At 39.3% G+C, this 15,378-nt stretch overlaps 1 protein-coding gene across 1 annotated transcript; it reads right to left on the bottom strand.

The window, feature by feature from the left end:
• Positions 1–3,880: 3,880 nt before the first annotated feature.
• On the bottom strand, positions 3,881–8,157 carry LOC112172230. The gene is made up of 3 exons (XM_024309494.2): positions 7,871–8,157; positions 6,880–6,960; positions 3,881–4,634 (listed from the first exon to the last, which is right to left on the bottom strand). Exons 1-3 carry the CDS (start codon positions 8,027–8,029, stop codon positions 4,251–4,253), a joined length of 624 nt encoding a protein of 207 aa, XP_024165262.1. The 5' UTR covers positions 8,030–8,157; the 3' UTR covers positions 3,881–4,250.
• Between the last annotated feature and the right edge of the window lie 7,221 nt (positions 8,158–15,378).

Here is a 15,378-nt window from a genome sequence, read left to right as displayed (position 1 = left end):
TAGCTCACTACCCTCACATGCACACATGGTGTGCTTTCATGCTTCTTTTTGCCTAAAGGTAATCAATCTCTTAGCAAAAACTTCATGTCATGGCAAACACATTAACTCAAATTGATTAGGTCTAAGTAAATGCATTCAACTTTTGATTTAGCATGTGAAGGTGACAACATGAATTTCATCAAATCATAAATAAAACATCAATTACAAGCAAGGTTGGCTAGGGCTTTCAACCCTAGCCCCAAGAAGTTCACTACTTACTCATAACTAAATAAACAAGCTTCAACATAATATAATACCTCAAGTAATTAGAGAGAGATAGAGAGTGATAAGTGACTATTGATGGTGGTGGAAGTGGTGGTGGAGATGGGTCTCCCATGTCATGGTATGATGTTGTGGTGGTTGTCTCCTCCTCCTTGCTCCTCAAGCTCCTTAATGATGTAGAGATGATGAATCCTTGAGTTGCTAGTAATGGTTTGTAGTGTTGAAGTGGTTGTGGAATTGATGGGTGGTGGAAGTGGTGGAGATGGAGTTTGGTGTTTGGATTTAAAGGAGGTAAAGTTGTAGAGAGAAGATGGAGCTAAAGTGAAGTGAGAATTGATGAATGGTTCAAGAGATCATGAAAATAAGGTCCTTAGCCTCTTTTGATCAGCTATGTGTGTCTGGTCCCAAATGTGCAAGAGATGCTCTTACACCATTGTCCCATAAATGGTCCTAAATTTGCAAGGTGACAAAAGGACAAGGTGTAGGTAGATGTTTGAATTTCAAGTAGTGAGAGATTCTCACAACCATGATCCTCCTTTGCTGGAGAAATGGTCCTCCATAAGTGGCGACTAGCCGGAAAGTTCGCCGGAAAAGTTGCAGGAAAATCCGATTTGCATTTTTTGCCCAAATTCCATGGCTTTTTCTCTTTGCTTCAATTCTTCACATTTCACGGCCTATTTTATCATTTTCTTCTCAATGCGTGATTTCCTACAAATAAAAGGAAATGGATTAAGAGGGTAAAATAGCATAGAAGGCAAATCAATTTGTATAGTTTTGGGGTACAAATGCATAAGTAATTTGTGACTCAACAATATCCTGATCAAGTTCCCACTAATCAAGCCAGATATCAGAGGTTAGTAGGACGATTGATTTACTTGTCTCACACTAGACCAAATGTTGCTTATGCAGTCAGTGTGGTAAGCCAATTCATGTATAATCCTAGTGAGAGACATATGGAGGCTGTTGAGAGGATCTTGAGGTATTTAAAATCTGCACCTAGGAAATGGTTGATGTTTTTCAAACATGATCACCTCGGAGTTAGTGGCTGTACAGATGCAAACTGGGTAGGTTGTATTAATTACAGACAAAAAATTTACTTCTGGGTACTTTACCTTTGTAGGTGGTAACCTTGTTACTTGGAGAAGTAAGAAGCAGAAGGTCATGGCCAGGTCTAGTGCAGAGGTTGAGTATAGGGGTATGGCACGTGGTGTATGTGACTGTTGTGGTTGAGGAATCTGTTACGTGACTTAGGATTCAAACCTAAATCAACCATGGAGTTGTATTATGACAACAAGGCTGTAATAGATATATCACAGAATCCAGTTCAACATGATAGGACTAAACATGTGGAGGTAGATAGACATTTTATCAAAGAGAAGCTTAATGCCAAAATCATGTTAACTAATAACCACAAAAAAAGTAAACAGCGACAATTCTCGCTCTAGGGTTTATCTCTGCAAACCCTGGTGCTGGGTGGTAGGCGGCGGCCAGCGGCGGAAACTACAAGTTCGAAGCTCGCTGATCGTGCAGAGTGGGTGCATAACCTGATACTCGGGTCGATTCTACTTTGGTGGTGCGACTTGAAGATCGGAGGGTCAAGGCGGTGCAGCGATGCTTCTACCCTCTTTCCTGTTCATTTCTCGGATGTAGATTGGTATGTGGGGATCCTTTGATCGTTCTGGGATCGTAAACTCAGCGCCGGTGGTGTGCGCTATTGTCTCGGCGGTAAGGTATTGATCAAGTTGCCAGAAGAGGTGCTTGCAGGCAGCGTATTCTTGTTAGGATTTCATTTTGAGGTTATCTTCCAGGTTAGACCCAAGGCGGGGTCTCTTTAAGCTTCTGATGGTGGAGAGCCAATGAAGGCCGCCGAAGTGGTGAAGGGTGGGAGCTGCTTCCCTAAAGGATCATAACCAGTCAATTTGGGTGTTGGAGACCTAGGGTTTAGGTAGTGGGCTTTGGGCCCTTGCCTTTCTGGGCTGTGGTAATGCAGGCCGGTGAACTGGCCTTTGGATAGTCCAGTTCCCCTTTACTCTCTCACTTGGGTTTAGTATGGTTTGGGCCTTTTGGGAGGCTGTTTTTCCTGCTCTTAGTCCTACATTTGCTCCTAGCATGTTGTTGTGGTAGTGTTGACTGTTGCGACGTACACCAAGAATGTCTTAGGCGTCAAGATGTTCAAGATAGTGTTCCAAGTTAAATTAGTGTAGGGTTAGAGAGTTTTTTCAATTCTGTATTTTGTTTTCTGCAGTTCCTTTAGGATTTTAGTCCTTTTGGAGTTTCCATTTTGAATTTTAGTTGTTTTATTCGAACATTGATTTGTAATATGAGGGGTCTTTGGACCTCTCAAGCTTGACAGATCAATCTTCCGTTGCCCTAAAAAAAAAATTAAATAAATAAAAGTCTAAACAAACTCATGCAGACAATTATAAATATAATATATAATATATATTGAAAGAAATAGGACACCAATTATACAAATATTAAGTGAAATTACCCATGATAAATCACCACGTTAAACATGCATGATAAGAAATACCTAGTACTTAAATAATTTTGTTTTTAACTACCGGTCATAGCACCCCCATAGACGAAAAACACATATCCTCATACTTAAACTAATAGAAACTGAACTAATACCTATAACTCCTACAACATTTGCACAAGTGCCTGAAAGAAAGATCTTGTCCATAGAAAAACCAGACCGGTCGGTTCGGTTTTGATTTTGAACTTTCAAAAACAAGACAACTGAATTGAAATTCTAAATTCGGTTTGGTTCTCAATTTTAACTCACAACCGAACTGAACGAAACTGAACCCACCCCTAATTCCCGGCACATACAACCGCCCTTCTCAACACAATTTGGGATATTTCTTTTCTCATATTCTGTTTTTTTATTTTTTATTATTATTATTTTTTTTTTTTTTTATTGTTCCTTTTACAGGGAAGAGGGAAATATGAACATTGGATTGCGTACTAATATTATGAATAAGAAATCACTAGACCAGCAACTAGTTGATACCTCTGTTTCACATATATCTTGGATACCACAAGCAATATCTAAAGATGGAGATTTAGAGACTGCTAATGGAGCCGGGAAGTAAAAATAAAATTTTCAAATTGCCTTAAAATTGACAGAAGGTACTGATGTCGAGCTAATGCTTACAACAAAACATATATATACCAAAACCCACAGGACCCAAGTAATACTGGGAAAAATGTTTGGGGACTCGTTACAATTTACTCCACAAAATCATTCGACTCTACAACTGGACATAAAAGCTCACAATAAAAAGATGAACCAGACTGGAAGGAGAAGAACATTTCAGTGTGTCTAATGCCTTTCAAGATTACAATAAATTTAAGCTTTTTGCAAATCTAACCATTGAGGGAGAGAATTTTAAGACTTTATATAGGAAACTGGTCAAAAAAAAAAAAGAAAATGAAAATGAAAATGAGACATTAGAACTGCTGCCTACCAAGAGCATTCTGTAGATTTAAGCAAATTACTTTGGTTTCAAAGCAACCTGACTTCTAACATGAGAAAATTTCAAAAGTTCAAATCAAGGTGCTGAAAAATGCAACTTAAAAAAAAAAAAATTAACAAAAATAGAACGCAATTATATTTAAACTGTGCAAAATAATCAACTAAAATTTTATTAACCAGAATCTTCAATCTTAAATAAAGCAGAATCAACACCTTTACCGGACATAATCTTTCAACATTAAAGGTAGTTCCTAATACAAGCACAATAGTATTTGGTAAAACAGACTGAAACAAGACAATAGTTACCAAAAAGATGCTTTACAGAAGATCGAAAAGACCAAACTAATCTCCAACAAGTAAAAGTAAATTAAATTAATGGCATAACCACTTCCATGTTGCGCTTCTTCCCTTACTGGAATTGAACCGAAGAGAGCTTCATACTCTAATGTGTCTTCCATGACTTTTGACCACCCCATGGCAAAGGCGTGGATGTGCCATCAAACCACTTTCAGTAGTGACCAGGACTATCTGCATGCATGTCCATCGAAGAGTCGTTGGAGCTTGGAGGATTAACATCCCTGTTTGGTTGAAGAAAGTTAGGTTCATTGTTTCGGGCACCATTTCCAGATGGCAGACCAGGGCCCGGGTAAGAAATGTGATAGTGCTGAAGACTCTGGCGAACAGGGCTCGACAGAGCATTTGAGAAGACAGAATTCTTGGGCTGATGATCACACTGCTCAGAACGAATTCCCTGCCCAGTACTTGGGGCAGACGAGCCCGAAGATATTGGAAAACTGGAATTTGTGAAATGCAGAGAGGACGGTGTATGCTGATGTTGCACTGCCACTCTAGGAGACATTGACGGCTCTTCTCCACAATAGTCCAACTCATTCTGAATGGAGAACAGAAATTATGTTATAAGCTTCAAAGAAAAAGTTAAATACAGCAAAAAACTGATATATGTACCATTTGCATAGAGTTCCGAATTATTCTAATAAAAAGGTCCTTGCTGGGGATGCCCTTGGGCTTAGCCCAAGTGGTGAGGGAGGGCATTAGACTAAGTCAGGGGTTCGATCCCTTCCAATGAACAAATAAATAAATAAAAGAATATAAAATGTATAAGAATTAAGAACCCTGTCTACCTTACAAAGTAATGGCCTCTTCACAGATGGACTCGTACGTGATTAGTTAAAAGTTAAATACGAATTGGCAATCTTGAGTGACAATCTCATATTATACATCTCAAACATAACTGGGGCCGAGAATGTGAATTGTTGCTTTTATTTCACCAGTGACTTGGCTCTCTGGAAAACGTTGCTTCAGGCGAATACGTTGTGTTGCATATCTCCAGTGTCCCTGGATTTATTGAGTAAAAGGCTTAAACTATTGGCGGGAATATTGTCATCCCTAGTAGGAACTGCATTGAGTTGCACAGTTTCCCTAGTAGGAACATATTCCCGTAGAGCAACATTCTCCAGAAATATATGCAACTGAAGGCAGTTCATACTAGGGATGACAATTTCCCTACTAGACTAAAACCATTCCAAATGTGTTGGATTTTGTGGCAAATAAACTCTGACTGGAAAGCAACAAGGGAAAATTAGTGATCCCCACCCAGTTCCAGTGCGGACAGGTATGGCAATCACCTTAAAAACTAATACATGTTCAGTTCAATTTTTTATTGTTATAATACTGCTACTAGAATCTATCTGTGAGTGTGTCTTATTATTCTTATATATCAGGCCAATTCCCCTAAAAATGGCTAAGATGGTAAATTGTAAAATATTAGGGAAAAAAAAGAAGGAAGCAAAAAGCAGAGCAAATTGTGGGAGTTGCAACTCCCCTTGACCGCGATTGCAGTTGGAGACAGGTAAACAATTTATACCACAAAAAGTTATTAAAGAAATTTTAAATAATTATTCTTAAATGAATGAAAAATAAAATAAAGGTCAATTGACACGCACGTAAGCGTATGTTAAAAGGCTAGTGTGTGTGTGTGTGCGTGTGAGAGAGAGAGAGAGAGAGATACATCTACCAAGTTTTTCAATAAAAGTCTAAACTGATACAGAGACATTACACACTTAAAATGGTATGCAAGATTACTAGATTAGTTTTAGGCACTCAGACAGGTAGCAAAAAAATTCAAATCGAGAGATCCAGTTGCTAGAATCGAGTCAAAAAATGCAAGGCATATGTGTCAATGGTGAGCTGCTTTTAGCCAATGAAAATATTTCACACCTCATTCAACAACTAGATCTCTGAAATGAACACGATCCAAATATTCGCATAAGCAAACCCAACTTCACTGATTACGTATTTCCAAACAATCCATGGATTGATGACCACCAAACAAACCACACAATACATACTCTTCCAGTCCTGATCGTGAAAAAAAATAATGCATATAGTAACGCATTTTATTCATCAGAGGAAAAAAGCTGAATAAACAAAGCATTGCCCCCTGATCGAAGATGACAAAACATTAGAATGGGCTTTTTGTTGCTAGTTATGAAAAGGTAATCATGCGATGGTTAAAGATTTAGCAAACTTTGGAGTCAAAAAGTTTGAACAGTGGCCATTTTCCAAATTTAAAGCCAACAATGGATTTCATTCCCTTCTTTTGGAAACGAAAAAAAGGAAAAAATGAAAATGAAGAACTCTTGAATTCTTAGTAAGAAACAATAAAAGAAAAAATTCCTAAAAGTTCAGCTTGACCACAACAAATAATACTACTATATATTTTGCTAAAGTCCAATAACATAACCTGATTAATGATCAATAGCTCAAATTTTGTTTTTACAGAAGGTCCACACCAATACCCTGAGCCTAGAAGGGAATGAAAACAATAGCCTCTTAATTATTCTAGTATGAATTGTACACCAATCCAAGAATATATGAGACATGTCTATTAAGTCATAATTGAAAGAAAATATCAAAGTTGCACTAGATTCACGTAGTGAAACAGATGGGGCATGACGATGTGAATAAGCTGCTATAAGTAGTAAGTCAACACAAAGGATGCATCATAAAAACTACAAGAAGAATTTGGTGTCCATAGATGCCTACTGTCTCTAACAAGGCACATTTAAGTTCACTATGACACATTATTGTTAAAAGACAAGGTTTTAACAACAAACCTGAAGGTAGTTGAGTATATCGCCAGTTGCAACTCTAGATCCCTCTTCTTGTTGTCTACAGATCCACTGATAAATTTTATCCTGAAAAAAAGAAATAATAATAATTAAAGTTCATATTGCCAAGGTTCCATCAATAAATGTAGATATGTGGTGCAATTTCAAAGCATCTTTACACATCAACCGAGCATTATGTGTGTAAAAAAAATTGAAACATGCATATGTGGAAGCTTTGCAGAAGCAATGGCCCACTGCCTGAAGGCTACAGCAAGTGAATGATATAAGAATCCCTAGTCCCTCAGTAAACTAATGGAAGCAACATATTCTTCAAATTTTTAAAGAGTCACACACCGGCGGACACTGAACAAGAACTCCTGTCAACAACCAGGTACTACCAAGATGGCCATGGAACAAATAAGGAACCCATGTATCTCTTGAGCCAATATGGCACAAGTATACGAAATTTCAGCAAAAGCCTAAACTGACTCACTCATAAGAAAAAGACCAAACAAAACCATTTAGAATCCCAATCACATGCTGCAATTCACTCTGAACTCAAATACAGTTCCAAAAATATAACCCTTTGTTTTCCATTATTCTTCATATAAACCCATACCAGAACACTCCTCACTAATCCTTTCATTCACTTCTAATGGGTTGATTATCATTATCGTCTCTCTAAATCAATAAAAATGCAAACTTTTTTTTTTTTTTTGGTACAAATAAAAATGCAAACTTTGATAAACCAATACAACTATGCCTGTAGAAAAACTCTGAAAAAAAAAAATTTCATCCAAACTCAAAACCACGATTCACCCAATCCAAAACCCAACCACATACAATCCCAAATATTTCAAGAGAATCAACCAATTCAAGAAAGAAAAAAATCGAAAAAAAAAAAACGTAACCCTGATTTCATGGTGATAAAAAAGAATCAAAATTGAATGGGGGGAAAGGGAAATCGTGGGGGGTGGAAGAGGAAAAGGAGACGCACGAGGGCATGGCGTTCACCGGCTTGGAAAGAAAGCTTCTGGTGGTTCATGGCTTGTGTGTAGAGCTGAGAGAGGGAATTTGCAGCGCTGCAGAAGGAGGTGTACATGCTTCGATCCACCTCGTCAAGGCTGGTGGCGACCGACTTTCTCTTCTTCCCCATCCTCCTCCTCCTCCTCCTCAACAAGGTTTAAGGTGATCGAAGATTTTGGTTGATTCAAGGGAATTTTGGGGATTTTGTTTTGGTGTTTTGGGCTTTTTGTGATTCTCTACATTTATCATGGAGAGAACAAACCCTTTTATCAGACACATGGTTACTATCGTGGCAATCCGTCCCACGTGAACATTTTGCTTCAATATCCAAACTCTACGTTACTTGCGCACCCTTTTTCTTTTTCGTTTTTTTTTTCCTTTTTTTTGAATGACTTCCTATTTAAGAGATTATGTGTTCGAGCTTCATCGAAAGTGGGAACGGATGGGATGTGAGAAACAAACTTGAACCAAACATTAGGTGATTGAGAGGAAGTCATCGATTCCATGTTCTGATTTCGATGATCGTGTGGCTCATTATGAAAGTTTGTTTTTGAAAGAGTTGAGTGAAATGTTGGATTAAAACCTCATACATTGAACAAAATAAAATTTGTTTCACTAGTGAAACTTTAAAGTCAAATCAATTGGATTTCATGTTATCTAACCTAATATGTATAGGAGTTTCAATTGCCAACCCTTTGAAGCCATCTTCTTGATGTCGTTCGGAGGTTTCCGACTTCTTTGATAGTGTAAGCAATCCTTGGAGTGTGATGAGACTCACTATCAAAGAAGTCAGAAACCTCCGAACAACATTTCGGCCTCATGCCATGGACCAAGCGCATCTCGTATGCAATTCTATTGAGTTTCTTGATTTGAACCAGTGTTTCATTAAGCCCAAAAGGTTAAGTGGTCCATATGCACTCTCTATTTGCAATTCCAATTACTTTCCTAATTTGGGCCAGTGTTTCCCTATTTCATTAAGCCCAGACGGTTAATTATTTTCAGGATTGGACAAACAGTAAGCAACCCCTTTGTTGTGCACAGCTTTTGCTTGGCCATGTGTCCTGGACCATCTAGGGCCTAAATCACATATCATGGACGAAGTAGGACGAAGTAGGACGAAGTCAGTGATCTAATACTAGGCCTGAACAAGCCGACTAAGTGTTGGGCAGTGGTAGTCCAGCCCGAGTAACCTCAAATCGGGCACAATAATCAGGTTGGATTTTGGACGAGCGCTTAGATGGTCTGAGCTTAGTTGGGCTTATAAAAAGTTTTTTTGGTTTTTTTTGGAAATCTGTTATATCTCTTTTTAATATTCTATTCCCATTTATCTATTTCTCTATTCGATCCCCAATTATCTCTATCTAAAAATTTATTAATTGTAAAAGTAAAATAGAATTGGAATTGGTCTACTCATTTCATTTCATAACCCCTTTATATAGGGAGAGAATTACAATGGAAAGAACAATTACAATGATGACATTAACTACTGATTGGTTCGTAATCCATGCTGATTGATGTTAATCGGTAATTGCTTGATTCCCTCTCCGTCAATCACTTTGACGAAGGCACAAAATATGTTTTTCCTTTAACACTCCCCCTTGTGCCAAGTCAAAGACGAAATGGTGCATGAGTTGTTGCCTCACTAAAAACTTTGCCAAGTAACAATAAAAACCCTGTGGGACAAAAATACACCTTGGTCGAAGGAAAAGAGCACAACGCACCTTTTACATTTGAGTATGACATGTGTGTGTTAGACTCCCCCTGACGTCTACACCTCCCCCTGATACTTACATTAATCTAAAGAGCTTGGAAAGCCTTCGCATTCCTATGCTTTTCACATGTTTCTCAAATGTGTCCTTAGGCAATGATTTGGTGAACAAATCTGCCACATTCTCCTCAGACCTTACTTGATTCATTTGAATCTTGAGGAGAGTCTGTTGTTGCTGATTGTAGGACAACTTTGGCGATATGTGTTTTGTGTTATCACCCTTAATATAACCTAGCTTCATCTGTTCGATGCAAGCTGCATTGTGTTCGTAAATCCAAGTAGGCTCTTCAGTGGTAAAACTCAAACCACTAGTCCCTCGAATATGTGCAATGATAGTTCTTAACCATACACACTCAAGAACCGCCTCATGTAGAACAATGATCTCTGAGTGGTTCGAGGAAGTAACCACAAAGGTTTGCTTGGTTGATCTCCAAGATATCGCTGTGTTCCCATTGGTAAATACATAACCAGTTTGGGAACGATCTTTATGTGGGTCAGATAAGCATCCAGCATCAGCAAAACCAACCAAAACATCATTTGGCGTTTTAGTGAAGTGAGTGACGCTTTTGCCATCAACATTTCCTTTAGGGATTGCAGTTCCATATGCGGTCCCTCTTGTCTCTCTGTAGGGAAAGAACAGTCCCAAGTCAATGGTTCCTTTTAGGTATCGAAGATGCTCTTGATACCATTCCAGTGACGCTGCGTTGGCGCTGAGCTAAATTTAGCTAACAAGTTCACTAAGAATGTAATGTCTGGTCGAGTAAATTGGACTCAGTACAATAATGCGCCTATTGCATTTAGATAGGGAATTTCAGCTCCCAACACTTGTTCATCATCTTCCTTTGGACGAAATGGATCTTTCCTTGCATCCAAACTTCGACCGATCATGGGAGTGCTATCAGGATGTGTTTTGTCCATGTTATATCGCCTGACTTTTGGACATATGCAGACTGGTGGATTAATATTCCACAAACTCGGTGTTCTAGTTCAAGACCTAGATAGAATCGAGTTTTTCCAAGATCCTTCATCTCAAATTCGGATTTCAAGTAGCTCGCGGTTTCTCTTATTTCATCAAGAGTACCTGTTATGACATATACTACTACAATTTGCAAATCCGGAACTTGTTTTCTTTATGAATACGCAGGGGCATAATTCATCGTTCTTATATCCCTTCCCAATCAAGTAGTCACTTAGACGGGTATACCACATCCGTCTGGATTGTTTCAATCCGTAAAGTGAGCGTTTCAACTTAATTGAAAACGCACTCTGTGGTTTAGAGTCACTTGACTTGGGTAATGTAAGGCCATTAGGCACTTTTCATATATATCTCTGAATCTAGATCCCCATAGAGACATGCAGTAACCACATCCATGAGCTGCATTTCCAGTCCTTCGGAAATTACTAAGCTAACTAATTAGCGGAACGTTATAACGTCCATTATAGGAGAGTATGTCTCCTCGTAGTCAATTCCAGGGTGTTGTGAGAAACCTTGCACCACAAGGCGAGCCTTGTACCTCAGGACTTCATTCTTCTCATTACGCTTTCTGACAAATACTCATTTATGTCCTACTGGCTTTACACTTGGTGGGGTTAGCACTACCTGACCAAATACCTGTCTCTTTGTCAGAGAATCTAATTCTACCCGGATTGATTCTTTTCATTTAGGCCAATCTGCTCTTTGTTGACATTTTTCAACAGAGCGTGGTTCGATATCATCGTGCTTTATGATTCCTTGAGCAACAGTATATATCATCAATGTGTATGGAAGATCTTTCTATCAACTCATACGCACTCTCGTAATCCTTTGAGATTTCTTTGTTCTCTGGAATCATTTTTAACATCGGAGCGTCCTCCAGTATTGATTCATGGACATAGCTATAATCAGAGACAATCTCATGAGAGAGATTCTATACATTGATGATTGGTTTGTGCCTTACCCACCCTCTTCTTCCTTGGGTGAATGTCAATCGAACCAAGTGACCTCCCCCTCTTCCTTGGGGAGCCACTGCCTCAACCTCACCTCCACTAAGTGCGGTTGTAGTGCCTCTATCTGCGGCATCGTGCCCCTTGTTGGGGACTTCTAACCTTGCAGGCACATTTGCAGCTGGTATATGTGATCTCGTCACTTTTACAATATCAGTAAACACATCAGGCATTGAATCTGCTACGTTCTGAAGATCGATTATTCTTTTCACTTCACTTTCACTTTGTGAAGTGCGGGGATCAAGATGAGACATAGTGGGGACAAACCACGACAATTCCTGTCGTTCCCTTGGAAAATCTTTTTTCCTATCTCCCCCTAACGACGGGAAGACTGTCTCATCAAAGTGACAATCCGCAAATCTAGCGGTAGAGAGATCTCCTGTCAAGGGTTCCAAATAGTGGATAATTGTTGGGGATTTGTATCCAACATAAATACTTAATCGTCTCTGAGGACCTATTTTGGTGCGCTGTGGGGGCGCAATAGGCACATATACTGCTCAACCAAATATGCGTAAGTGTGAAGTGTCAGGCTCATATCCAGTTACCAACTGGTACGCAGAAAATGGTTGGCTAGCTGTGGGTCTTAAACGAATAAGTAAAGTTGCGTGCAATATTGCATAACCCCATGCAGATATAGGCAGGTTGGTGAGCATAACCAATGCCTTAGCCACCATCTGTAGCCTTTTGATGGTGGCTTCTGCGAGACCATGTTGTGTATGCACATGGGGTACAGGATGCTCTACATCGATCCAAATAGATATGCAATAATCATCAAATGCTTTTGATGTAAATTCTCCAGCATTATCAAGCCTTATAGACTTGATAGGATGATCAGGGTGGTGAGCCCTTAAACGTATAATCTGTGCTAGGAGTATTGCAGCATTTCTTGTGGACAATAAAACGACATGTGACCAGATTGTCGAAGTATCCAGAAGAACCATAAAGTACTTGAATGGTCCGCATTCTGGATGGATAGGTCCACAGACATCTCTTTGTATCCTTTGTAAGAATGGAATGTTTTGTTTTGTATCTTTAGCATAGGAAGGTCTCGATCCTGTTTTTGCTAAAGAGCAGGCTTTGCAAAACGAGTGATGTACCTTTGAAATAGTCAATAAGGCATAATGGGAGGGAGGTAGTGCTTCTGGTACTTCAGAAAAGCAATGACTGCATTTGAGCAATCCTAGAACCAACACCTTGCAGTGTGGTGGATTTTTCTCCCATTTTTCACTCGAAAGAAGGGATGTCCGTGTGAGTTCTTTAAAAATACGGATCATCATGTCACGACCTCGGTGCCATAGGCGGTCATGCAAAAGCCTGTATGAGTCAGTGTCCCACATTTCATTGTTGGTGACAATATAGGATTTCAATGATCCAAATCGTAGGGAGGTACAGTCCACTAGATTGACTCATAATTTTCTCTAAGATGTGTTTCCTTCCACAGTCATTAGATGTAATATCAAGGTATTCAGTTCCATTCTCACAGTGTGTTTTTACTGGATAATCGTTGGCACAAATAGCTTTGAAACATTAACAAGGTTCGATTAGCTCTTGGTGCATATAGAGCGTCTGTGACTTGAAATGTTGCGCCATTAGGCAGCAAAAATTTGGCAGTTCCTCGCCATTTTATTATTTTTGATAATCCAATCATCGAAGTCACAGAGGAATTATAGGCTATTAGTTCAATGAATAATTGCCTATTTCTTAATATTGTGTGGGTAGTCCCACTATCATCTAAGCACTCAAGTTCTCCTCCATTTATTCCTACAAATAAATGGGAGGTATTTAGAAAATATAACTCATATTCTTTAGAGTATTTATATTTGCGTAGAATGGTATTCTTTTCATTCTAATAATTTTTCTCTAGATGTATTGCTTTACATCTTCATAGTGCTATGTCGAACCATGTAAATATGTGTAGTAAATAAATTTGAATAAATTCAGTGCTTCAGAATAAAATTCAAAATTTATTAATAAGCCAACGATAATCAAATCAAGGTCTTATTCATCAATCCATGATTGAAAATAAACTTTAAGACCAAACAATAGTCTAATTAAAAATGAGGCACTATGCCTTCACAGCTGTTTTTGGAAAATAAAATGAATAAAGCAGATCAGTCAAGATTGAGAGCATCCATTGACTTAGCAAGTTCCTCTTTGCCATTGGAGTCTGCAACTGTAAGGTTGACGTCTAGGTCATGACCTCCTTCTTCCATATAGTGAGCCACTTGTTCTTTAGACTCTCTATACCTTTTGTAATTGGCTGCTACTCTGTTGTTTGCTTGGCAGTTCTTGTACCAATGCCCAATGAATCCACACCTATAGCATGGTTCATTGTCAACTCTTTCCTTTGGCATCTTGTTTCCATGATCCCCATGTCCCTTTCCACGTGGTGCATTGTTGTCACGTGGGTAGGGATCAGCACGTCTATACCCCCTTGCATTGGAGTTATTTCCACCTTTCATTTTTCCATAATTAGCTTTGGGAATTTTCTTTGTCCCAGTGGGCCTGGCATTGTTATTCAAGAGAATCTTATTTTGTCTCTCAGCCACTTGCAATAGGCTTATCAACTTATTGAAGGTTGTGATTTTTTTGTTGTCATAATCCAAGTGATACTGGTTCGCTAGTATAAAAGCTGAATTAGGAAAGGTGGTAAGAGTCTTGTAGATCATATCATCTTCTGTGATTTCCCCTTCCACAGAAATTGAGACGTGCCTTTAAGCGCAACATGTCCTTGTTGAAGTCATTGACCTTTTTATAGTCAAGTAAGCGGATTCCATTCCACTGAACAGCCAGTCCTGGGAGCAAAGTATCGTGAATGTTCCCAAAACGTCCTTTAAGGGCATCCCACAGTGCTTTGGGTGTCTTCAACTGAAGGTACTCCCAGCGTAGGCTAGGATCAATATGTCGCCTCAGAAAAATTAAGGCATCTGCTTTCACCTTATTAGATAGTTCATCATCTTTGGGATCAGTAATGGTGGCAGTGTAGTCTTTTGCCACAAAGGCAGTTTCCATATCGGAAACCCAACGATGGTACTCAAGTCCTTCTGAGTCCAAGATGTCAAACTCAGGTCGAGTTGGATCAGCCATCTACATAAAACAAGAGAGAAGATATAAATTACGCAGTCATAAAGACATCCACGTAAATTATTTTCCAAAAGTATGAATTAGATTTCAAGACCAAGATTCGTAATGGTCACATTTTTCAAGACCAAAAGTATGAAAAAAAACTGGGCTGCTTCATTTTTTATTTTTTTTCTGCAGTGGGCCATGTTTGTTTTGTTTTTCTTTTTTTTTTCTCTGGGCTGCAGGCCTACTTTTTTTTTTTTTTTCTTGTCTGGGCCGCAGGGCCTCTTTTTTTTTTTCTTCTTCTGGGCCGCAAGGCCTGTTTCTCTCTCTCTCTCTCTCTCTTTTTTTTTGTATTCTGGGCCGGGTCGTTACTTCGGGCTGGATCACCTTTTTTTTTTCTCTCTTTTTTTTTCTTTTCTCGCGTCTTCTCCTTCTGGTGCTGCGTTCTTGTTTCTGGTTTACAGATGGGCAGCAGCTAGGCTAGGTGTGCGCTAAGATCTGCGGCCGGTGAAGGGTTGGGGTCGTGCGTGCTGCTGCAGACGGGGCTGGGGCCTCGTGGGACTGTTGCACGGCAAGATCTGCAGCAAGGTGCGATTTGCAGGTGGGAGGCCGCGATGATGCAGAGCTGGGAGGTGGCCTGGCTTGCGGGCTGATGAGCGGGT

Source organism: Rosa chinensis, chromosome 6 (genome assembly GCF_002994745.2).
Source record: "Rosa chinensis cultivar Old Blush chromosome 6, RchiOBHm-V2, whole genome shotgun sequence".
Classification (NCBI taxonomy): Eukaryota; Viridiplantae; Streptophyta; class Magnoliopsida; order Rosales; family Rosaceae; genus Rosa; species Rosa chinensis.
This window is presented reverse-complemented; position numbering and strand designations above follow the sequence as displayed.